The sequence below is a fragment of the Pleurodeles waltl genome, chromosome 4_2 (assembly GCF_031143425.1).
Source record: "Pleurodeles waltl isolate 20211129_DDA chromosome 4_2, aPleWal1.hap1.20221129, whole genome shotgun sequence".
NCBI lineage: Eukaryota > Metazoa > Chordata > Amphibia > Caudata > Salamandridae > Pleurodeles > Pleurodeles waltl.
The window spans coordinates 816,251,639-816,277,260 of record NC_090443.1 but is presented as its reverse complement, the minus strand read 5'-3'; the positions used below and the strand labels follow the sequence as shown (position 1 = coordinate 816,277,260).

The 25,622-nt window shown below is 45.2% G+C and overlaps 1 protein-coding gene across 1 annotated transcript in view; it reads left to right on the top strand.

Annotated features, from left to right (window-relative positions):
* Window positions 1-25,622, top strand: part of LEPROT (leptin receptor overlapping transcript) — a 41,839-nt gene that overhangs the window by 5,282 nt on the left and 10,935 nt on the right. Inside the window, exon 2 of the mRNA XM_069232493.1 lies at window positions 9,604-9,679. Coding sequence (XP_069088594.1) covers window positions 9,604-9,679 — 76 coding nt within the window. The remainder of the gene's footprint in view (window positions 1-9,603; window positions 9,680-25,622) is intronic.

Here is a 25,622-nt window from a genome sequence, read left to right as displayed (position 1 = left end):
TGAAATGTCCACTAGACACCAGGGATAATTTTCCAAACGGAAACTAGCATAAGGGGAGCGGCCCCTTGGGCAAGGGTCACTCCCCAAGGGGGCAATTATTTTCAAGGCCTTTTCTGCCCCCCACCCTGGGGGCAGATTGGCCTATTGTTATTAGGCTGTGCTGTCCCCAGGGGGTGGGGCAAAAACCCCTAGGCGCCAGGGATCATTTTTTGTTTTTGTTTTTTAGAGGTGGGGAGCAACACCGTAGGCAAGGGTCGCTCCCCCAGGGGGCAAATTATATTTAGGCCATTACTGCCCCCCTTGGGGGTAGACTGGCCTATTTTTATTAGCCCCCCCACCCCCCCAAGGGGGGCATAAACCACTAGACACCAGTTTTTTATTTATTTATTATTGTTTTACAGGTGGGGTGCGACCCCTTAGGCAAGGGGCACTCTCCTGGGGGGCAATTTTATTTTAAGCCATTTGCAGATCGGCTTATTTTTCTTAGGCCTATGTGGGGGCAGAAACCACTAGGCACCAGTGATTTATTTATTTTTGCGATAATTTCACACAAGGGGAGCGACCCCTTAGGCAAGGGTTGCTACCCTGAGGTGCAAATTTATTTTAGGCCATTTTTGGCCCCCTTGGGGGCAGATCGGCCTATTTTTATTAGGCCGATCTGCCCCCAAGTGGGGCAGAAACCACTAGGCACCAGAGAGTTTTATTTGTTTTACAGATGGGATGTGACCCCTTAGGCAAGGGTCGCTCCCCTGGGGGCAAATTTATTTTAGGCCATTTCAGCCCCCCTTGGGTGCAGATTGGCCCATTTCTAATGGGCTGATCTGCCCCGGGGGGGGGGGCAGAAACCCCTTAGGCACCAGGGATTGGTGTGTGTGTGTATGTGTGTGTCTTTTGCTTGGGGGGACAGTCCCTTGGGCAAGGGTCACTCCCCATGAGGGCATATTACAGTTTGCCACATCTGCCCCCCTTGGAGGCAGATCCGCCTATTTTTGGAAGGCCCATCTGCTCCCAAGGGGGGCAGTAAGCCCACCAGAGACCAGGGAATATTTGTTTGTAAAGAAAAAAGAGGGTTGGGGGTATGACTATACCCCCACCCCAAATAAATGGGGCCCAAGTTGTTCTGCCCACTGGTTGGCAGATGGGACTATTACCCCCAATCCACTCCCTGGGGGGCAGAAAACCTACTAGATGGTAGGGAATTAAAAGAAATAGTGGGGTGGTGGCTACTTAACCAGTATAGGCATGGTGATGCCTCCACCCCAACTGAAGGGGGTAACAGCCTTTCAGTTCTCCCCTGCACACTAAAACATCTTATCCCACTGCAAGCAAGAGGACATTCGTTTATTTTGTGTTTTGTTTTTACATTTGGGCCATGAGAGCATGTCTAACTCTCAAAATCGTCCCACTTGGAATGCTGAGGGGTACACTTTTTGGACTTTGGGACGCTGCCATGTAGATAAATTCACAAGACCGAGACACATCTGAAAACTAAACTTCTGGGTGAGTCCAGGATGGTGTGCTTCACATCCACCCCGCACCATTTTCTTACCCACAATGCCCTGCAAACCTCCAACTTTGATGGAAATCACACAATTTTCCCACTTTTTTGTGATGGAACCTTCCGGAATCTGCAGGAATCCACAAAATTCCTACCACCCAGCATTGTTTCATCTATGCCGATAAAAATTCTGCCCCACTTGTCAGCCTGAAAAGGTATTTTTTAACTGCCTTTTTGGACCCGTTTCGGTTCCCCCTCAATTTCGACATGTTTTTGGCTCTTCCCTATCACAGGCACTTGGCCCACCTACACAAGTGAGGTATAATTTTTACCGGGAGGCTGAGGGGAACATTGGGTGGTAGGGAATTTGTCCTGTTGCGGTGATCCCACACAGAAATGTTGGCAATGTAATTGTTTAGCTAAATTTGAAGTTTGCTGAGGATTCTGGGTAAGAAAACCCTGGGGGATCCACGCAAGTCACACCTCCCTGGACTCTCTCAGGTGTCTAGTTTTCAAAAATGTTTAGGTTTGGTAGGTTTCCCTATATGGCTGCTGAGCCCAGGACCAAAAACGCAGATGCCCGCCTCCCCCGCCAAAACAGTAAGTTTTGTATTTGATAATTTTGATGTGTCCACATAGTGTTTTGGGGCATTTCCTTTCAGAGGCACTAGGCCTACCCACACAAGCAAGGTACCATTTTTATCGGCAAACTTGGGGGAACGCTGGGTGGAAGGACATTTGTGCCTCCTCTCAGATTCCAGAACGTTCTGTCACCGAAATGTGAGGAAAAAGTTATTTGTTTTTTTTTGCCAGATTTTGAGGTTTGCAAAGGATTCTGGGTAACAGAACCTGGAGAGAGCCCCACAATTCGCCCCATCTTGGATTCCCCCAAGGTGTCTAGTTTAAAAAAAAATGCACAGGTTTGGTAGGTTTTCCTAGGTGCCGGCTGAGCTAGAGATCAAAATCCACAGCTAAGCACTTTCCAATAAACATGTCAGTTTTCAATGTAAAAATGTGATGTGTCCATGTTTGTGTTTTGGGGCATTTCCTGTCGCGGGCGTTAGGCCTACCCATGCAAGTGAGGTACCATTTTATCAGGAGACTTGGGAGGAACACAGAATAGCAGAACAAGTGCCCTTGCCCCTTGTCTTTCTCTACATTTTTTCCTTCCAAATGTAAGACAGTGTGTAAAAAAGACGTCTATTTGAGGAATGCCCTGTAATTCACACGCTAGGATGAAGACCCCAGAATTCAGAGATGTGCATATAACCACTGCTTCTCAATACCTTATCTTATGCCCATTTTGGAAATACAGAGGTTTTCTTGATGGCTATTTTTCACTCTTTATATTTCAGCAAATGAATTGATGTATACCCGGTATGGAATGAAAACCCATTGCAAGGTGCAGCTCATTATTAATTGGCTCTGGGTACCTAGGGTTCCTGATAAACTTACAAGCCCTATATATTCCCGCAACCAGAAGAGTCCAGCAGACATAACGGTATATTGCTTTCACAAATCTGACATTGCAGGAAAAAGTTACAGAGTAAAACGTGGAGAAAAATGGCTGTTTTTTCAGCTCAATTTCAATATTTCTTTTAATTTCAGCTGTTATTTTCTGTAGGAAAACCTTGTAGCAACTACACAAAGGACCCCATACTGAATTCAGAATTTTGTCTACTTTTTATAAATGTTTAGCTCTCCGGGATCAGGCATTGGTTTCATACCCATTTCTCTCACTAACGGGAAGGAGGCTAAAAGCACAAAAAGTAGTAAAAAATGGGGTATATCCCAGTAAAATGCCAAAATTGTGTTATAAAATGTGGTTTTCTGATTCAAGTCTGCCTGTTCCTGAAAGCTGTGAAGGTGGTGATTTTAGGACCCTTTGCTGGTGCCATTTTCAGGAAAAAATCCACAAGGCTTCTCCTGCAGCCCTTTTTTCCCTTTTTTTTTTTTTTTTTTTTTTTACAAAAATTAAATTTTTGCTGTATTTTGGCAAATTTCTTGGTCTCCTTCAGGGGAACCCACAAACTCTGGTTACCTCTAGAATCCCTAGGATGTTGGAAAAAAAGGACGCAAATTTGGCGTGGGTAGCTTATGTGGACAAAAAGTTATGAGGTCCTAAGTGCGAACTGCCCCAAATAGTTCAAAAAAGGCCTGGCACCTGAGGGGGAAAAGGCCTGGCAGCGAAGGGGTTAAACAGAAAGGAAACTCTTGGTAGCATATTAACTTGAATGACTCTATCGTAAACAGTCATAGACAGATTTTGCCACCTTTTGAGAGTAGCCTTAATCTTGCTAAAGACTTTTTAAAAACTATTGTCCACAAGCGCACCCAAATTTGGGTATACCCTAACTCTCAGATACCTTATTTATTTTTTTTTATTTTTTATAGGTTACTTTGAAGGTCCTAATTCTAGAACAGTAACTCAGTCTTGTCCTGGTTAATAACGTATCATGAGATTGCCTCAAACTCTTTAGCTGGTATGTCAATGCTCTAAAAGGGATTCCTTTACACTGGCGGTATCAAATCCTTGGCTTATAACACAAGATTTTTTGGGGCAAGCCCTGCACCCTAAACTGTCTAATGGTCTGTTCTTCTCTTACCTTCTCTGCAAAAGGCGCAATGTATAGTTTAAAAAGAGGGGCAGCGAGCAATCCTGGCTGGTGCCCCTACTGATCTTACATTCCCTGTTAGGGCCCCATTGATCAAAAGCCTGGCTGTGGTATTATCATAAAGGACGTTGACCGTTTGTATTAAAGAACTCGGAAGCTTTGCTGCTCTAAACATCATTATTGCCAGTGACGCCTTGTGTACGGTTGTCAGATCTATAGAGCCTATCCGCATCTTCAGCAGCTCTTGTATTTGCCTGCCTTGTAAGAAGCCACTTTTTTCCTTATGGATAATCTCATTTATCACCTTGCCTAACCTCCTTCCCAAAGTGCTTGCAAATATTTTATAAACTGCATTTAGCAAGGAAATTATTCCATTCACTCTTGCAAGGAGACATGCTTGGGCAGTGCTGTGGTGGCAGAAGCAGTTCAAGTGAGGGCAGAAAATCGCAAATCCAAAGCATTCACCCATAAGCACAATGGCCTTTGTAGGTGTATATTTAGAGGTTGGGTGAGCTTGAACTTGAAGTCTGGCTTCGGGTGAGCACGAGGTCCAGTTGGAACCTCGATCCCATAACGAGCTGAGCTTTCATGTTGGTTCTGCTTGCTACCCTCACTCTACTCTCATGTACAAAGAGTTAAAAACAAAGCATTAACATTTGAGGTTAGAAAGGACAAACAGATACCAATTTAGTGGCTGATTTGTACAAAGGGAACCAGAAAGCTGCTTACCTGTTTAACCAAATTGTGTGATCTTAGGCAGATATTTTATTTTACTGATCCTCTTTTTTCTTCACTATCGCATATGAAAGCACCTTGAAATGCATGATTTCGGAATATCAGCTGTGCAAAACCTATTGTATTTGGTCTCATAGACTATTATGTTGCTCTATTTTATAAAAATCTTGGTTACATACGGGGCTCACATGACAACTGTCTTGCCTCTTAGTTCTCTGATGGTACTGTCAACAGGGAGGGGGCTGGGGCAGGAATAGTTGCTTCTAAGTTCCAGTAGTTCTCAGTGTAGTGCTATAATGTAATGTATTATCCTCAAAGCTTCCACATAAAATGTTTTGAGGAGACTATGTCATATTTGACGTGATGTTGTATGATTTATATGGCAAACATTTTCAGCACAGCTAATTTGTGGCTTGCCTGCCTCTCTTTATATTGCACAGAACCTGGGCAGAGAGGATCTTAAGGCCTTATGCAGTGTTAGAAATGGGGACTTTGGTTGGCAGTCAAGTTACCCACTGTCCAAGCAAGGACCCTCACTCTAGTCAGGATAGAGGAGAATCACCCTCAGTTAACCCCCGCTCACCCCGTTGGTAGCTTGGCACGAGCAGGCTGGCTTAACTTAAGAAGCAATGTGTAAAGTATTTGTACCAAAACACACAGTAACTCAGTGAAAACACCACAAAATGACACAACATAGGTTTAGAGCAATAGAGAATATTTATCTAAACAAAGCAAGATAAAAATGACAAAAATCCAGCATACACAAGCCAAGTTATGAATTTTCAAAGAATAAGATTCTCAAATCCTTTAGAAAACAGTGAGAATGCTGGTATTTCACAAAAGCACCCGGGTAGCATCAAAATAAAGCCACACGGGTGAGTGTGCGTCGAAAAAGGACAGCAATGCGTCGATTTCTCACTCACAATCGAGACCGTGCTTCGTTCCTCCTCCAGTCAAGTCAGCGTGCGTCGTTTCTCCTTTCCCACAAGATAGCGAAGTGTCGATTTGGGCAGGCACCTCGGGTCCATGCAGGCTTTGCGCTGTTTTTCCGCACCCATCGCTTTTGTGTTAAAAATCCAGTCGCACGGCATCACAAAACTGTGCTGCTTGGGGTTTGCATTGTTATCAGCCTCCGTTAGCGGGTGTTGCGGGTCATTTCTCCAGCTGCGCTGCGCCGATCTGCCAGCCGCGATGCAGGTGGAGCGTTGATTTTAGCTGCAAAGCCGACGGTGCGTCGTTTATCAGCCGCGACACGGAAGGTGTGTCGAAAATTTCCCCGCACAGCAGTCTGTGCTTGGATTTTCAGTCTTTGTTTGCAAGCGTCTGCTTTCAAGGGCCCTATAACTGGATAGAGCACCACTTGGCAGGGCAGGAGTCTCAGCAGAGAGTCCAGGTGCTGGCAGGGGAACTCTTTGATGGCCCTGAGACTTCAACAACAGGAGGCAAGCTCAGTTCAAGTCCTTGGAGATTCTTCACAAGCAGGAATGCACAGCAAAGTCCAGTCTTTGTCCCCTTTCACAGGCAGAAGCAGCAACTTCAGGATAGCTCCACATAGGACAATCACAGGCAAGGCAGCACTTCTCCTTAGCTTTTCAGCTCTTCTCCTTAGCAGAGGTGGCCAGAAGTGATATAATTTTCTGGGGTTTTGGGGGCACTTCTTATACCTCTTTCTACCTTTGAAATAGGCCTACTTCAAAGAGAAGTCTCTGTTGTTTTCAAGACCCTGCCTTGCCCCGGCCAGGCCCGAAACACACACCAGGGGGTTGGAGACTGCATTGGGTGGGGCAAGCACAGCCCTTTCAGGTGTGAGTGACCCTTCTCCCCTTCCTCCTAGCACAGATGGCTCATCAGGATATGCAGGGTACACCCCAGCTCCCTTTGTTTCAGTGTCTTGAGAGAGGTGCAAGCAGCCCAACTGTCAAACTAACCCAGACAGGGAATCCACAAACAGGCAGAGTCACAGAATGATTTAAGCAAGAAAATGCCTACTTTCTAAAAGTAGCATTTTCAAACAGACAATCTCAAAACCAACTTCACTACAAGATGTATTTTTAAATTGTGAGTTCAGAGACCCCAAACTCCATGTGTCTATCTGCTCCCAAAGGGAATCTACGCCTTGATCATTTTTAAAGGTAGCCCCCATGTTAACCCAAGAGAAAGATAGGCCTTTCAACAGTGAAAACCGAATGTAGCAGTGTTTAACTGTTAGGACCTGTAAAACATATAAGTACGTGTCCCACCTTTAACATACACTGCACCCTGCCCCTGGGGCTACCTAGGGCGTACCTTGTATAAAAAAGGTTAGGTTTCTTGCCAAGTCGAATCGGCAGTTTAAAACTGCACACACAAACACTGCAGTGGCTGGTCTGATCCATTTATACAGGGCTACTTATGTGAGTGGCACAACCAGCGCTGCAGGTCCACTAGTAGCATTTGATTTACAGGCCCTGGGCACCTCTAGTGCACTTTACTATGGATTTACTAGTAAATCAGATATGCCAGTCATAGATAAGCCAATCAACAATACAATTTACACAGAGAGCATATGCACTTCAGCACTGGTTAGCAGTGGTAAAGTGCTCAGAGTCCTAAAATCAACAAAAACTAGTCAGGAAAATTAAGAGGAAGGAGGCAAAAAGATTGGGGATGACCCTGCAAAAGGGAAAAAGTCCAACATGTAGACATTGTTGGACATGATAACCTGTCAAAACGTGACAGATATCTCTTCCACCCTATTGTAAGTCCAATATACCCTGTTGTACTTGTAACACTGCGGACAGGGCATCCCCCACGTTTGTGACGGAGTAATGCTCTGAAAACTCTAAAGGCTTTCAGTGCCTCTGAGGAGGGAGAATATGTTTGCAGGCCACTTCAGTCACAGTCCTTTCCTGAGTTGTAAACCAATTACATCTACAGGATTTTCAGGAATTATTTCTATGCTTTAAGAATCATTTACTGGACTTGCTCATGTCTAAGGAGGATGTCCTGCTGCCATGGTTCTGAAACCAGGTTCAGGTGTGTTGGGGATACAATGCACTTTTACTTGCTGGACAAGATTCTATACACATTTGTCTCCCTCCCCATCCCACTGAAGCTCTGGGTGCTGTTGTACAATCAGGAGGAGGAACTTACTATGATATTAGTAGATGCTCATTTGTCCCATTTTCTGTCTTACTTTTCCAGTGTCAGCCCTACTGTCATCACTTTTTGGCATGAAGTTGAAAGGGATTATCTTCTGTGCACGGTTGCTCTGGAAGGTGACTGTATGTGCATACGTCCAGGAAGTCAACTACAGTTACGATAGTGCAGAGCATTGGGTCAGTGTTGAGAAAATAGAATACAGAATCTGGGTTACGCATGCTGTCCTGTGTTTCTTGAAAGATCTTTGACTACTCAGGGATGGGGTGATTGTCTCCATCTTCCTTACTGTGTGAATGAGCATTCATTTGGGAATTTAAAAATCCATGGCAAATAGTTAGTCTGGGTTTCCTTTTTCAAACCTTCAGGAGCCACGAAGAAGAAGTTCATGCACTGTTGCCTATATGATACATCGTTTATTCAGTAAAGGTTGCAGAAATAACCTCTAAGCGTATGAAATATGTTTTATGTGCCTCTTTTAGGGCAATACCTAAGTGATTACCTCAGCAGGAAAGTTCCAGAGATAGGAGCTGCAGTTAATCCTGACCCTTAGCTGAAATCCTGCCAGATAACTTCAACTAAAGCCTTGGTCCAGGTTTTCGACTCCTAGTGACCTATTTTGTTAGTGTTGTGTCCTGCTCCAGTTCCTAGAGAATAAAAGTGACTGCACATCTTTAAAGTACATAAAGTGCGGACCCCCCCTTCGGAACATAAAATCCCATTTCTTATAGATGAGCCTTGCTGCGTTAAGTGCTGTGAGCCATGAGGTTCAAGGTATGATTGCTCATGCATATGTACTGGCATTGGAGGATCTTCCCCCAGGTTATTGTGTTATAAGGGCCAGTGTGGCGAAAACACAATGGCAATGCAAGGGTGCCATGGGCGTTAATGCAAGCAAAGGTTAATGGGACCCTCCTGCCCACCTGTTGAATAGTAAAAGACAGCCATAATAACAGAGCAGTGGGCTCCTCAAATCCCTGGACCCTGGTGGCGCTGCACCTGTTGCACGATTTATAGCTACACCTTTGCTTTAGCAGATACCTAAAGAGCCACTACACAGTGCCAGTAAAAGGTTATGTAGAGAGACCTGTCAACAAAATGATTCTCAAGCTTTATTTATAAATGTAAACTGTAGGAAAATATGTCACAGAAGGGCAGCACACTGGCATCTTTCATTATTAGTATTTGGCATTGTGCAGATACAGCCTGAAAAGTACAGACACTCACGAGGTTAGTCAAAATCATGGTGAATAGGGAGTAATCTACAGGGCTTTTCATTTCTGAAAAATAGATGTACACAAAAAGGCGTCCAAGTCACCTTTTAGAAATGAAATCATTGCAGGTCCTCCACTTGGGGATGTTTCTCCAGATTTCCAGGATACCTGATTTCCAAAAATGTAGGTGGTGCTTGGTTACCCTGAGTGCAGAACCGCTTCGGCAGGAAACTGCATGCAGGTCATTTATTGGATTTACTGATTCAGTGATGCTTTTTGTTTTATAAGTCCACCTTGGTTGTTGAGCAGTTTAATTTAATAAAATTGATACTGTGATTATATCATATGGCACATGCACTACATCCTTTTCATGGGAAACATGTTTTAATTTTCTTCTGTCTAGCACTTGTTGCCTTATCCTTCAGTGGAGCCATAGGTCTGACGTTTCTCATGCTCGGCTGTGTTTTGGAGAGTTATGGGTAAGATTTTTTATGGTTTAGCTCACATAAATAATTACGTCAATGAATACTTGTATTTAACAAATAAATGTTTCGTAAACCTCACTACTATGCAATTATTGGTAAATGTGGGTTTGTTACAAAATGCTTGTTCTTTATGTCGTGACTTTATTGTGTTTTGTGTGTATCTGAAATGTATTCTTTTGATGCCTTTTTTTTTTTTTTTTAATATACACAGTAGACTTGACTCTGCCCAGAGGAGTACTCCTCTCTCCCTGATGCTGTTGGCTCTTTAGTGCATCATTCTACCTCTTCTGGATTGCTTGTGTTGCAACTCTGGAGATTATTTTATATCTCAAGTTTACTGTATCACACATTAAAATCTTTACGATGCGGATTCAGTGTATACAAAAAGCTGGTGGTGTTCTTTTGTTTTTGCCTTGCAGCACTATATTTTTGTAAGTTTTAATCAGAACTCAAAATATAAGGCATAACTGAAGTCTGTTTATCCTTGCTGTTTACATTGTAGCTAAATTGTCTGCTGTAATGCTTTTGACAAATGTTATAAATTAACTGTTGAGCCAGGAGGTACATGGCACATTTAAAAACTTTTTTTTTTTTTTTAATCTTGATTGGCAGATTCTGTCCAAACACAGCTTTATTTGCTCTGCCAATGCGTCCCTGCTTAGCCGGCCATCATAGCATATACCTATTACAATTCTACACAGTATTTACTTCAGTATTCTGCCCTACAGCATGTACATTTCAGAAAGCGTTAACTGCCACACAATTATAAAAAGGGCTGCATATTAATTACATTTTTTGAGGTTTTAATAATTAGTAATTTTCTGCAAGACGGCCTCCCTTTCAACAGCAACACTTGGTCCACATATGTCCAAAGTGGTCTTACCATTACTTTGTTTTCAAGAACTCCAACATAACCCATCAGTTTCCCAAAGTGCCTAGTGCTGGTAGCCAGGGTTGTGTACAGCAATTGCAAGAGCTTGCTTTGAACCAGCTGCAGCCTGCAAAATAAAACTACAGGAAGAATGCATATTCCCAGAGACCATCAGCTCCCATTTCTAAGTTTGAAGATAGTTATCTACTAAGAATCTTTGTAGTGCCCCGTACAAATTGCTAGTACGTTTCGTTTTTTTTTTAACATGTATTAATCTTATGACAATGAAGCTAGCAGTGCTTATTCTTTAGTAAGTTCATCCTGTCTTTTATCTCTCCGTATCAACATCTAATTGCTTTACCCCATGACCCGATGGTAATGCTTCAGCGCCAAGAAATCCTAGCTATTACTTCAAACTGAATAGTGGATTTTGCACCATAGGCCAATGGATCGACGTGACATAGGCTTGAGGGGGATGTTAATAATGGATGCTATAGTTATCAACAATACTCAAAATATTCAAAGATCTGAACATCAAACAATAACCACACCAGTTTATTAAGAAGGATTGTGAATTTATTTCCCTATATTAACAATGCTAATGTCACGAAAATAACTCTCAAACATAAATGATAAGCATATAGAATCAATAATGGCTGATTAGAACATGTTATATATCTGAGTTCAATCAAACAAATTATCTCAAGTATCGTAACACTGATTAACAACACTAAGATTCGCAACAGTAGTAAAGTATACATCAGGGCAAAAGATCACAAAGTATGTCAATATGAATCATGAGCATGTGAAGATAAATTCCCTCACTAACCACAAATTAGCATTAACATGTTGGACTTCATGTAAAAAGAATTTTGATACACAAATTTAGAAAAAAACACTAGCTCAGGTTATTATCAAAAAACAATGTTATTATGCAGCAATTAAACTATAAGTTGCAGCTGGTACCTGCAAATCAAAAAAAGACACATATATCAGTGCAATTTCATACATTACCCATAGAACAACAACACGCAGCCTTCAGCAAGGGGACACCATCAGGTAAGTCTTCAGAGAATCAGGCCTACATCAACAGCTAAACCCACATCACTAATATGTTTCGAACCACTATCAGCAATAATGGCTAAAGGATAATGTCAATGATAAAAGGAAATAGCAAAATCTCATTCTCCTGCTCCTAATTTTCCCAGAACAGATGCCAGACTGCTATATTGAAATCTGGAAAAGTTCATGATTGGTCCGTATATGGGGTGGCTTACAATTTAGCCAATGAACTTCTTATTAGATAATCAAAAGTACGCTGATGACAGTTGTAAGGAAATGCCTCCTTGGCATGGTTACCCCCTGACTTTTTGCCTTTGCTGATGCCAAGTTATGATTTGAAAGTGTGCTGGGACCCTGCTAACCATGCCCCAGCACCAGTGTTCTTTCCCTAAAATGTACCTTTGTCTCCACAATTGGCACAACCCTGGCACCCAGGTAAGTCCCTTGTAACTGGTACCCCTGGTACCAAGGGCCCTGATGCCAGGGAAGGTCTCTAAGGGCTGCAGCCGTCTTATGCCACCCAGGGGACCCCTCACTCAGCACATACACACTGCTTGCCAGCTTGTGTGTGGTGGTGGGGAGAAAATGACTAGGTCGACATGGCACTCCCCTCAGAGTGCCATGCCAACCTCACACTGCCTAAGTCACCCCTCTAGCAGGCCTTACAGCCCTAAGGCAGGGTGCACTATACCACAGGTGAGGGCATAGGTGCATGAGCACTATGCCCCTACAGTGGCTAAGCAAAACCTTAGACATTGTAAGTGCAGGGTAGCCATAAGAGTATATAGTCTGGGAGTCTGTCTGATATGAACTCCACAGCACCATAATGGCTATACTGAAAACTGTGAAGTTTGGTATCAAACTTCTCAGCACAAGAAATGCACACTAATGCCAGTAAAAATACACCCAGAGGGCATCTCAGAGATGCCCCCTGAAAACATACCCGACTCCAGTGTGGGCTGACTAGTTTTTGCCAGCCTGCCACATACTAGACATGTTGCTGGCCACATGGGGAGAGTACCTTTGTCACTGTCTGGCCAGGAACAAAGCCTGTACTGGGTGGAGGTGCTTCTCACATCCCCCTGCAGGAACTGTAACACGTGGCGGTGAGCCTCCTTTGTTACAGCGCCACAGGGCATCCCAGCTAATGGAGATGCCCGCCCCTCTGGCCACTGCCCCCACTTTTGGTGGCAATGCTGGAGGAGATAATGAGAAAAACAAGGAGGAGTCACTCCCCAGTCAGGACAGCCCCTAAGGTGTCCTGAGCTGAGGTGACTCTTGCTTTTAGAAATCCTCCATCTTGCAGATGGAGGAATCCCCCAATAGGATTAGGGATGTGCCCCCCTCTCCACAGGGAGGAGGCACAAAGAGGGTGTAGCCACCCTCAGGGCCAGTAGCCATTGGCTACTGCTCTCCCAGACCTAAACACACCCCTGAATTGAGTATTTAGGGGCTCCCAGAACCGAGGAAGACAGATTCCTGCAACCTGAAGAAGAAGAAGGACTGCTGACCTGAAGCCCTGCAGTGAAGACGGAGACGACAACTGACTTGGCCCCAGCCCCACTGCCCTGTCTCCCTACTTCGAAGAAAACTGCAACAGCGACGCATCCAACAGGGTCCAGCGACCTCTGAAGCCTCAGAGGACTACCCTGCATCTAAAGGACCAAGAAGCTCCCGAGAACAGCGGCCCTGTTCAAGAAACTGCAACTTTTGGAAACAAAGAAGCAACTTTTAAATACCACACGTTTCCCGCCGGAAGCGTGAGACTTTACACTCTGCACCCGACGCCCCCGGCTCGACCTGCGGAAAACTAACACTACAGGGAGGACTCCCCGGCGACTGCGAGCCCGTGAGTAGCCAGAGTTGACCCCCCCTGAGCCCCCACAGCAACACCTGCAGAGGGAATCCAGAGGCTTCCCCTGACTGCGACTGCCTGCTTCAAGGAACCCGACGCCTGGAAACCACACTGCACCCGCAGCCCCCAGGACCTGAAGGAACTGAACTCCAGTGCAGGAGCGACCCCCAGGCGACCCTCTGCCTAGCCCAGGTGGTGGCTACCCCGAGGAGCCCCCCCTGTGCTTGCCTGCATCGTTGAAGTGACCCCCGGGTCTCCCCATTGATTCCTATTGAAAACCCGACGCCTGTTTGCACTCTGCACCCGGCCGCCCCTGTGCCGCTGAGGGTGTACTTTCTGTGCCTGCTTGTGTCCCCTCCGGTGCCCTACAAAACCCCCCTGGTCTGCCCTCCGAAGTCGTAGGTACTTACCTGCTGGCAGACTGAAACCGGGGCACCCCTATTTCTATTGAAGCCTATGTGTTTTGGGCACCACTTTGACCTCTGCACCTGACCGGCCCTGAGCTGCTGGTGTGGTAACTTTGGGGTTGCCTTGAACCCCCAACGGTGGGCTACCTTGGACCCAACTTTGAACCCTGTAAGTGTTTTACTTACCTGTGAACTTAACATTTACTTACCTCCCTCAGGAACTGTTGATTTCTGCACTGTGTCCACTTTTAAAATAGCTTATTTCCATTTTTGTGAAAACTGTACATGCTATTGTGATAATTCAAAGTTCCTAGAATACCTGAGTGAAATACCTTTCATTTAAAGTATTGTTTGTAAATCTTGAACCTGTGGTTCTTAAAATAAACTAAGAAAATATATTTCTCTATATAAAAACCTATTGGCCTGGAATTGTCTTTGAGTGTGTGTTCCTCATTTATTGCCTGTGTGTGTACAACAAATGCTTAACACTACTCTCTGATAAGCCTACTGCTCGGCCACACTACCACAAAATAGAGAATTAGAATGATCTCTTCTTGCCACTATTTTACCTCTAAGGGTCATATAAATCCTGTTTTGAGAATGTATACTAGGACCATACAATATTGCATCTAGAAACTCTGGCCTTCTGTGTACTCTTAAAATGTTTCAACACAAATTGCGCATATTGCAGATATATATATATATATATATAGTAAACACCATAAAAGGATTGTGCACCATGAATAACACAATATGGATTTCAGGAAACAAATCACATAACTTGTCCACTCGAATATTACATAATGAATATCTTAGAATAGTGGCATACAATAAACAACATGAAATAAACTTGAGGAGAGAATCGTGCGTCTTACCGATTCGAGTGTCACCATGTAAAATACCAAGAAATGGTAGCACGCAATGAATATCAAAGTCAACTCCTCATTAATCGAATCGCGCGTCTTGCCGATTCGTAAAACACGATGTGAATGTCAAGAAATAACAGCTCACAATAAATAACAAGATCAAAGTACAATGAAACGAATCGTGCTTTTTTTGCTGATTCTTAAGCCACCATGTAAATGTCGAGAAATGGTAGCGCGCAATGAACAACAAAGTTAAATCCTCATGAAACGAGTTGCGCGTCTTGCCAATTTGTAAAACATCATGTAAATGTCAAGAAATAGTAGCGCGCAATGGACAACAATGTTTAAACACCATAAAACGAGTTGCGCGTCTTGCCGATTCTTAAGCCACCATGCCAATGTCAAGAAATGGTAGCATGCAATGAATAACAAAGTGAAACCTTTATGAAACAAATCGCGCATCTTGCCTATTTGTAAACTACCATATAAATGTCAAGAAATGGTAGCGCACAAGTAATCTGTTACTCATTTAAGAATTAAACCAAGAATATGAAAATTCTCAATAACGGTGTCGGAACAGTCCAACCACCATCTTACCGCCTGGAACAATGATCACCAATGAAGGATGAAGGGCAGAATACTGGAAGATCCAAATAGGCCGCCGGGACAGGAGCTCAGGAAGAAGCTGCTGCTCTGCACCGGGACCTCTGATTAGTGAGCACTGGGAGTTGGGCTGGCTCTCTTTTATAGAGTCTTGGCCCAGCCCAGAACCACACCCAGGCATGTTGCAGGGAAAATCTCTGGAACGCCCTGGAAAGGGGCCACACCCTAACACACTCTGAAAACCTGCAGCAATACATTGCAAAGGAACAGTATTTGTAAGCATATTAAAAATAAGTTTTCAGGATTGAACTCTGCAATGCAAAAGGTTAAACCGCAACATATCAGCACAATGCATAAATTACGTTGTTTTTACAGTGCTGGGTTTTTGCATTTTTGTCGCCAATAGAGCGCGTACTGCTCTGGTGTTGACAGTACTCCCCTCTCCCAGACACGCTCTAGGGCCTGGTTTGCTTGGATTAAGACGATGAAAGCATCTCACAAGTACTGGAGCATGAACATCAGATGCGGAAACCCATGAGTTACTTTCAGGACCATAACCTTTCCATGAGATTAAGTACCATAGATTACGCCCTCTCAGTTTAGAATCCAACACTTTCTTGACTTCGTATTCTTCTTCCCCTTGTAGTAGAACAGGAGCTGGATGAGGGTGGACCTTTTGGACTGCCTTTTTCAAGAGGGAAGTGTGGAACACTGGATGAATCCGTAAGGATCTGGGCAATTGTAGTTTATAGGTCACCGGATTGATTTGCTGAAGGACAGTATAAGGACCTATGAATTTGGGGTTAAACATGCTTCTTCTTGAAGTTTATATGTTTTGTGGAAAGCCACACTTTGTCACCTGGTTGATATTGCGGTCCCTCACAATGTTTCTGGTCATAAGGCCTTTTATATTTTTGTTTGGCTTTTTCTAAATGCTGTTGAATCAGTTTCTGGGTTTGATGTAAATGCTGAATGGTTTCTGACACAGCTGGAGTAAGAGAATTTTATTGAGGAATTGTGATGGGCAAGGTGTCAGGATGATAGCCAAATAAACCAAAAAAGGGTGTAACGCCAATAGAAGTGTGGAATGAGTTATTGTTAGCTAACTCAGCTAACCAGAGCATAGATGTCCAAGAATGAAGTGCCTTTTCAGCGTAGGCATGTAGGTATTGTTTCAAAGTCTGATTTAGTCTCTCCGTTTGACCATCTGTTTGAGGATGGTGACTAGTAGATTGCGTAGATGTCACTTGGAGTGTTTTACACCATGTCTTCCAGAAATTGGAGGAAAATTGTGACCCCCGATCGGAGAGGATAACCTTTGGCAGTCCATGATAACGAACCACTCTGTTCAGTAAAATAGTTGCCAATTCACTAGAAGTGGGGAATTTTTTACAGGCGATGAAATGTCCATATTTCGTGAGACTATCTACTACCACCAGAATTACTGAATGCTGTTGAACCACTGGCAGACCAGTAATAAAGTCTAAAGAAATGTGCTGCCATGGACGACTTGGGGTTGGAAGTGGATGTAACAACCCTTTTGGTTTTGAATGACTTGTTTTAATGCGAGCACAAACTTCACAGTTGTTGACCATTGCTTTTATATCTTTTGTTAGGGTAGGCCACCAAAAATAGCGTTGGATCAGTTCAAGAGTTTTAGGAGTACCTGGGTGACCTGCCGTAGGTTTAACATGCAACCAATGAAACACTATCTTGCGAAGTTTGGTAGTGGGTACGAACAAACGAGCGTCATGAAAGGGTAAACCTTGCTTGATTGACTTTTTGGGATCTGCTTGGGCCCATGTTTGCCATTTTTCAACAGTGAAAGAGTTGCGAATTTCTTCAAAGAAATCTTCAGTTTTTATGATACATAGAACCTTGTCAGGAGCAATGATAGCTCTGGAGGCTTGAAATGCAGGCAACGTGGTAGACTCTTGACGGGACAAGGCGTCAGCTTTGCGATTATCTTTACCAGGCCAGAAGGTTACTACAAAATCAAATTCAGCAAAAAAAAGCATCCAGCGTAATTTCCGAGGGGTCAAAAGTCTGGCGGAACTCATGAATTGAAGATTACGATGATCAGTATATACTGTGACAGTGTATTTGGCACCCAACAAATGATGTCTCCATTCTTTAAAGGCGTCACAAATCGGCAGAAGCTCTTTTTCAGCAATGACATAGTTCTGTTCGGCTTCGTTCAACTTCCGAGACATATAAGCTACAGGATGAAGTTGACCAGTGTCTTTATTTTGTTGTGATAGGACGGCTCCTATTGCTACATCTGAAGCATCAGCTTCCACTATGAAAGGTTGATTCGCATCAGGATGAGTCAAGACTGGGGCAGTGGAGAAAGCTTCCTTCAAAGTCGAGAAGGCTTGATCAGCTTCTGGGGACCATACACATTTTTCTTTCTTTCTTAGTAGCTTAGTGATTGGAGCCACTGTCTGGGAAAAATGATTTATGAACCTCCAGTAAAAATTTGCAAACCCCAGAAAACATTGTACATCACGAACAGTCTTTGGGGTGGGCTAATCAGATACGGCTTTTACTTTCTTTTCTGCCATCACCATACCTTGAGGGGTAAGACTAACCCCTAAAAACTCAACTGTGGTAACATGAAACTCACACTTGGTTAGTTTGCAATATAAATGGTGTTTTCGGAGGGCTGCAAGAATTTTCTTGACATGTTGGACATGTTCGTTTTCATTGTCTGAGTACATCAAAATGTCATCGATGTAGACTATGGCAAATATGTCGAGGTACTCTCTAAGAAACGTCATTCAAGAAAAATTGAAATGCTGCTGGAGCATTACACAGACCAAAAGGCATGACGGTGTATTCAAAAAGGCCATATCTTGTCTTGAATGCTGTTTTCCATTCGTCACCCTCTCTCATTCTGACCAAATGATAAGCACCTCGAAGGTCAAGCTTCGTGTAGATTTTTGCTCTCTTTACTTGTTCCAATAAGACCGGAATTAGGGGAAAGGATATTTATTCTTGATGGTGACTTTGTTCAAACCCGTATAGTCGATGCAAGTTTGAAGTTCTCCATTAGCTTTTGGAACAAAAAACAAAGGCGAAGCTGCAGGAGACTTAGAGGGGTCGAATGAAGCCATTCTCCAAAAATTGATCTAGGTATTTTCGTAAATGTTGATTTTCATGTTCTGACAGGGCATATACACGACAGTTTGGAAGTATCGCACCTGGGGCTAGATCAATTTGACAGTCATAAGATCTATGAGGAGGTAGAGTCTCTGCTCCTTTCTCATCAAATACATCTTTGTAAGATGAATACTGTTTGGGCAGCTGAATTTCTTTCTCCGCGGCAGTAGCTATGTAAGCAAACTTTTGGTGCTTGAATCTTTTGGAGACATTGTTCGTTACATAGCGCAGATAAGAACACGATTTTTCGTTCTGCCCAATTGATCTCTGGATTGTGATGAATTAACCATGGCAAGCCGAGGATAATCCCATATTGGGAAGCATAGATCATGTCAAGGATGATTTTCTCTTTATGTTTCTTTCTTTGATTCTTATCTTCACAAATCATCGACAAGGGGATAGTCTGAAGAGTTACCGGACCTCAAGTCAAGAGTTTTCCATCGACTGCTTGGATGATTTCTGGGGTCTTCTTTTCAATACATGGCATCCTCCATGCACGAACCAATTGGACATCAACAAAGTTCCCAGTAGCCCCAGAATCGACTAGAGCTTTTTTTTAAATAGATCTTTTTCTTGACCTGAACTCTTATTTCCAGATTAAGATGTCTAGATTGTGAAGGGTCCATGGTGACACCCAAGAGCAACCCTTCTCTGCATCTTGGGTGTTTTAGTTTTCCAACTCAACTGGTGCATTGGCTGCGACCTTCTGAACTGGACCTTGCTTGTTCTTTGGTTTGATTGGACAGTCTTTGGCAAAATGACCTTTTCGCCCACAATAAAGACATTGTCCATTTTTTCTGCGTAGGTCCTTTTCATCTTTGGTCAAAGTTCTTCTGATGGTTCCAATTTCCATTGGTTCCGGCGTTCTTTCTTTCAGAGTTCTTGAGTCTCTGTTAGCATGAACGCGCCATGAATATTTCCGTAAATCTAATAATTCACGATCTGCTGACTGTGTTACAGTTCTACAATCAAAAACTCTCTCAAATTCACAAACAAAATTTCTCCAGTTGTACAACAAGGGACTATTTTTACGCACAAGAGGAATTGCCCAAGTAGCTGCATCCCCAGACAGATATGATAACAAGAAAGCTACTTTGGACTGGGCATCGGGGAAAGTATTTGGTCTGCAGGTGAAGTGTAGTTCCACTTGAACCAGGAAAGATTGCGCTTTCAAAGGGTCACCTGAGAAACGTTCTGGGGGAGCTAAAGGAATTGCAGAAGGAACATTTAGGGAAATCGGATTACTTCCAGAAGCCTGAGAAGAAGTACCTGGCCAAGACACACCTGTGGGACTTTGTTCCTTCTTCTCTACCTTATCTTGCAACTGACTCACTCTCTCTGCTAAGCTAGTTGTCAATGCTTGGAGCTGGGTGATAGCCTTGACTAACCCGTCAAGCTTGGCCATGCTGAGAACATAAACAAGCCAGGAGGATAATAATTTGTGGGCTCACTATTCTGTCACAGTCTGGTCTGTGCACCTTCCCAACACGTCCACCACTGAACAGCTCCAAGACTCTGATAGATAAATCACAGAGACTGAGAGAGTTGAAGAGGGGATTAGGAAGGGAACATCTGGGAAGGAGACCTGTAGTAAGAAAAAGGTTAGAACACACAATATGAAAATTATATCTCCTGAAATCAATACTAGACTATGATTCTAAACCTAGTCACTCTGAAAAATTCTAAGCCTAGTCACTCTGAAAACATGAATAATCTAAGAGTTAAGTTTAAAATGACTAAGTTTCAAGATGGCCGGATACCTGTAAGCCCATTGGAGCTGAGCCGCTGCATAATAGTGCTCAAAGTTTGGTGCACCCAAGCCACCCTACGACAGGGGAGCATAAAGTTTGCTTAATGCCACGCGAGTTCTGCCCTTGCCCCATATCAATGCTGTAAGGAAAGCGCATCTCCGCAAACCACTTATTCGCAAGGAAGATCGGTAGAGCCGAGAAGTGGTATAATAATCTTGGGAGCACCAGCATCTTAGCGATAGCCAATCTGCCTAGGGAATAGAGTGGGAGAGAAGTCCAAAATGGTAATGAAGACCTCGCTCCCAACAGAACGCCACCTATATTTGTGTCTATTAAATCTTTTACCTCGAGGAAGATCCTGACCCCGAGATATTTAAATGGTATCACATGCCCACGAAAGGGAGGTATTAGGTGACTGCTCGCATTGAGCCATGGACAACAGCGTAAGAGGGAACAAGCAGGACATCGCCCAATTTACCTTGATGGCCGGATGCCTTGCCAAACTCCTGCAGCAGTGCCAACAAATGGGGCAAGGCCGCCACAGCGACACGACTTGCCAAATCCCTCCCATATATAGTCCCCAGTCAGGCGCTCTCAATTGCATCCCTGGCGTGTCCCACGAGCGATAATAAAGGCCTTGGAGATCACCGCGCCCGTCTTCACCCGGGCTATAGGTGATTGATATAATAGAGTTATCCATTTCAGGAAGTTGGGACCAAAGCCCAGCTGTTGTAGAACCCGCAACAGGTAACTCCACTCCAGTGTGTCAGATGCTTTTTCTATATCTAGTGAAGCCCCGCAGATTCGTTTTTCTCTTCACCCACGCAGTCCATAATAGAGAACAATCTACGGAGGTTAAGAAAAGTGCTTCTGCCCGGGATTAATCAGTTTTGGTCAGAGTGAACCAAATCTGTGATTATGGGGATAAGTCTGTCCACCAGCATACGCCTTAATAACTTATAATCGGTGTTAAGTAATGATAGCGGACAGTATGATCCCAGTCGTAAAGGGTCTCTGCCTGGTTTAGGGTGGACCACCAACGTCACCTCCCTCAGGGAAGACAGGAGGGCTCCCTCATCGTACAGTGAATTGTACATTGCCAGCATTTTAGGGGCTAACGTTGCCTGATATGCAGCATAAAATTAAATCGGCCATCCGTCTGTGCCAGGGGTCTTCCGCCATGCCATACTTTTTATAGCCCCCCTCGAGCTCTGTAAGCTGTAGGGAAGCTTCCAATGACGCCCTGTCTACAGGAGACAACCTGGGCAAGTGGAGTGGGGCCAGAAACCTTTCCGCCTCAACACGGTCCCCCCGATACTGAGGCTGCATATAGTGTGGAGTAATATTCAAAGAATGCCGTATTCATTTCTTCCTGTGTGTTCAGCATTTGGTCATTCCCACCATGTAACACAGTATTTAGTAATTGGGCGTGCTCTGAGCGAAGCAGCCAAGCCAATAATTTCCCCACCTTGTCCCCTTCGGCATGTCTGCGAGCTAGGTCTCAGTGTAATGGAGCTGAGTCAACTTGTCTAAGGTCTGTTGACAAATGATCCGAGTGTTTGCCAATGGCGTAGCTGCCCTCACATCAGTGGGCAAGAGCTGCTCATAATGTTGCAGCTTGGACTCAAGATCACCGAACCCTCAGCGCAATAGTAGCGCTGTACCGCAATTCGTTTTTATTGTGTGGCCCCTCATCACCACATTAAAGGCGCCCCACTCTGTCCCCACATCTGACGCCGTGCCTGCATTGATTGCAAAATAAGATTTACTATGTCCTCTCGAGGTCTCTCTGTATGCATCACCCTGTAGTGCCGTCACAGGCATTCTCCAGGTTGGGATACTGGGAGGAGCATGGTTCCAACGTATCCCCAATTGTAAGGGAGAGTGATCAGATAATGTGCGTCCCAGGTACTCCGCGCTGGTGACTTTCAATAATGCGCCAGTGTTGCAGTGCACCAAATCAATCCTAGTATGCAGAACATGTAAACCAGAGTAGTAAGAGTACACATGTCCAGTTGGGTGCAGGCTACGCCACACATCATGCAATTGGTTATTTGTGGACCAAAGGCAAAGCTGGTGTGCAAGCGCGATCGATTGGGCTCCCTGTAGAAGAGGGCGGGATCTGTCTAAGTCAATACAAGGAGTACCATTGAAATCACCCCCCACCCTCCCCCCCCCCCCCCCAATAACATGGTGCCTCCTGGTTAAGGAGAAGGGATACGGACAGTGTCTGTAAGAATGCATTCTGATTAGCGTTAGGGGCATATAGTGAAATTAGGGAAAGCGGTGCTCCGTCTAAGGTTCCTTCCAATATAACAAAACGCCCTTCTGGATCTATCTTGGTATGTAGTATCGACACCCCAGGGGCCACCCATATCAAGGTCCCTCTGGCATATATGGAGTATGTTGTCCCTATCATGGACCCGCACCAGTTTCTGCGCATTTGTCCCAGGTCCGGGGCAGTGAAGTGCGTCTCCTGGAGCAGAGCCGCATGCACCTTATGGCGACAGAGAAACTGGTAAACTTTGTGCTGTTTACTAAATCCTGCTAACCCCATGTCATGAAGGAATATTGTGACATGTAGCTAAGTGTGTGAACAGTGAGTCGCAGTTAGGAGGAGGGGATACACGTATCGACAGACCAGAGAGCAGTCTGCTTCCCCCCCCCCCCAGCTCCCATCCCTCAACATGTAGACCACCCCGCACATTCCAGCACACCCACCCATGCACCCGTAAACAAGCCCACTGAAAAAAACATAAATATAACAACAAACAACTTTTCCCAGGCTGCATCAAGAATTGGTGGATAGACAATAGCACTGAAATACTGATACCCAACTGAAACATTATTGTTCTTGTATGATTGCACCTAGGTGTAAAGGGAAAGGGGGGAGCATAGACAATACGAGCAGTTAAGATTAACCTGGAGCACAAGCGTGAAGGGGGTAGGCATTTTAAACCTGCATAGGCCCGATGAAAGTCAACGTTGACAAGCCTGTCACATATGTAATGCTGTTCCTGGGTCTGGGGGGTCCGTTCCACCAGGCGCCCCCCCCCCCCCCCCCCCCAACAACATATCCTCTGCAGTCTCTGGTGTCACTGTTGGGCCGCCGCCCAATATTGCTCAGACCTGTTCTGCTTCCAAATCTGGGGAGACCTCATCCTGTCGCTCCTCACTGACGACGAAGGGGAGCCCGCACACCGTTCTATCTCCGCGCACGCCCAATCTCTTTCCATGGAAGCTTGTTCAGCGGAGGGGCTGCCCGTGTGCGCCGGGCACTATCCCAGTGGCCCCTCCTTGGCCCGCGCCTCGCCAAGCGTGAAGGTGGTTGTGGCGGGCCTGAAGCTATGCCATTTCCCTCCAGCCATGTCCAGGCTTCCTCCGGTATGGTGCAGAAAATTGAACTAGTGTCCGTTATGATCTTGAGGGTTGCCGGAAACTGGAGAGCGTATCTAAAGTTGTGCTCCCTCAGCATGCGTTTCACAGTGAGGAAGGAGGTACGTCTGCGCTGTACCTCCAGCGTGTAATCGGGGTAAATATTCACCTGTGCATTGGCGATTCTCCATGGGCCGCCACTACGAGCCCTTTGTATGATGTGATCTCTGCCTCTGTAGTTAAAGAGACGCACCACCACCGGGCGAGGAGGGGCCACGGCGGAGGAGGCCTGCCTGGGACCCTGTGCGCTCTTTCCACTAAGAAAAAGGATGATTGTTTACCTTGGGGAACCGTTTGGGCCAACCAATGCTCCATATACAGGTCCATACTGGGGCTCCCCTCCTGTTCAGGCAGGCCCACCACCCGAATGTTATTGCGATGGGCTCCCCCCTTCTTGGTCCTCATGGCGTTGATGTAGGTGCGAAACCTCCCTCTTCAAGTCCCTGATGTGCTGAGTGGCATTCGTTAAAGGAGGGCGCAGTTCTGCAACCTCGCCCTCAGCAGACGCAACGCGATCCTTCAACTTCCTTTGTTCCTCTTGCAGGTGGCCCATATCGATACATAAGGTGTCAATCTTAGGTTCCAGAGTAGATTTAATGCTCTGCACTTAGAATGTAATCGAACTTCTGTGTGTGTGCCGCTAGAATGGCCGTCACCTGAAAATCCAGAGGGACCCCAGAGTCATTCTGCGCCGTCTGCGTGCGTGGTGCTGGGCCATCCATGCCGTGTTTTTCTGATTTGTTATACCCCATCACGATGCCATAGAAAGACACGGACTGCTTGCACTCTCTGTGGCACACAAATTGTTCTTCCCAAGCCCCTCATCAAGACAGGATCAGACAAGGGGGCTTGACTTCTGCACGCAGCAGGGAAAGGTCTACCCCCCGCACTGGGCACAGGATCCTCGGGCGAGGGGGGGTCTCCTTCGTCCGCCCAGGAGGCGGCGCACCGGCAACACTGATATAAGTGTCCAGATCAGTTCATGCGGGAAGGCGGGGGCCGAGCCAAATCACAGTAAAAGGCCCCCACCGGGCCTCCGCCAGCTCACCCTGCAGTACAGCAACAGATGCCGGCCCCGGGGCACCGCCACCACGTACCTCCTCGCCAGTCTACAGTGTAGCATGGTCCCGTGCCCGAGCAGTCCGACACAGCTGCCCGGCAAGCCGCTCGACCGCCAGCTTCCACCACCAAAAAGTCCAGCATGTCGCAGAGCTGCAGGGTCCCTCGTGACCCCACGCACGACAGCTGGCAACACTTTTCAGGACCCGCCTCTGTCCTGCACTCGCTCTGGCAGCCCGCGTCTCCCAGCCTGGCACCTCCGCGCAGGCCCCAGGCCTGTCACAGGCACGAATCGCCTGGGTGGCTGTCCCACTCCACAGATGCCGCAGCGTGGCTGACAATGGCTGCAGGAGCCGCGCTCCATGCCAGTCAAATCCTTACAGGCCTTCCGGATATCGACAGGATTATGATCGGGCCAGGCGCAGAGACAGATTCAAACATCTGCTTCGTCTGCCATCTTAGCCACGCCCCCCCACTTGCTTCCACCCTTGAGTAAGAAACTAAATATTAGTGACAATTTCAAACAATAGAACAGTCAAACTCTTGTAATGACGGAATAAATGTGACCTTGTAAGACATAATGCAGCAACCCACTAGGGGTAGCTGTTTACACATATATAAGCTATTAATCACACTCTTTTATGTAAGCATTGAGCAACGGAAAATAACTACGATTTTAACTGAAGTTTTGCTTAAACAGAGAACAAAATGAATTATTGTGACCATTTACAAAAGTCACCTATTTTCACATGTTAATTCATCATGATTAATACATTATTGATTAGAAAAGAAATCATAAAAAATGTGCACTCCTGCAGAAATGAGGGGAATCCCTGAATTTAAGGTAGAAGAGATCCCTGATTTTC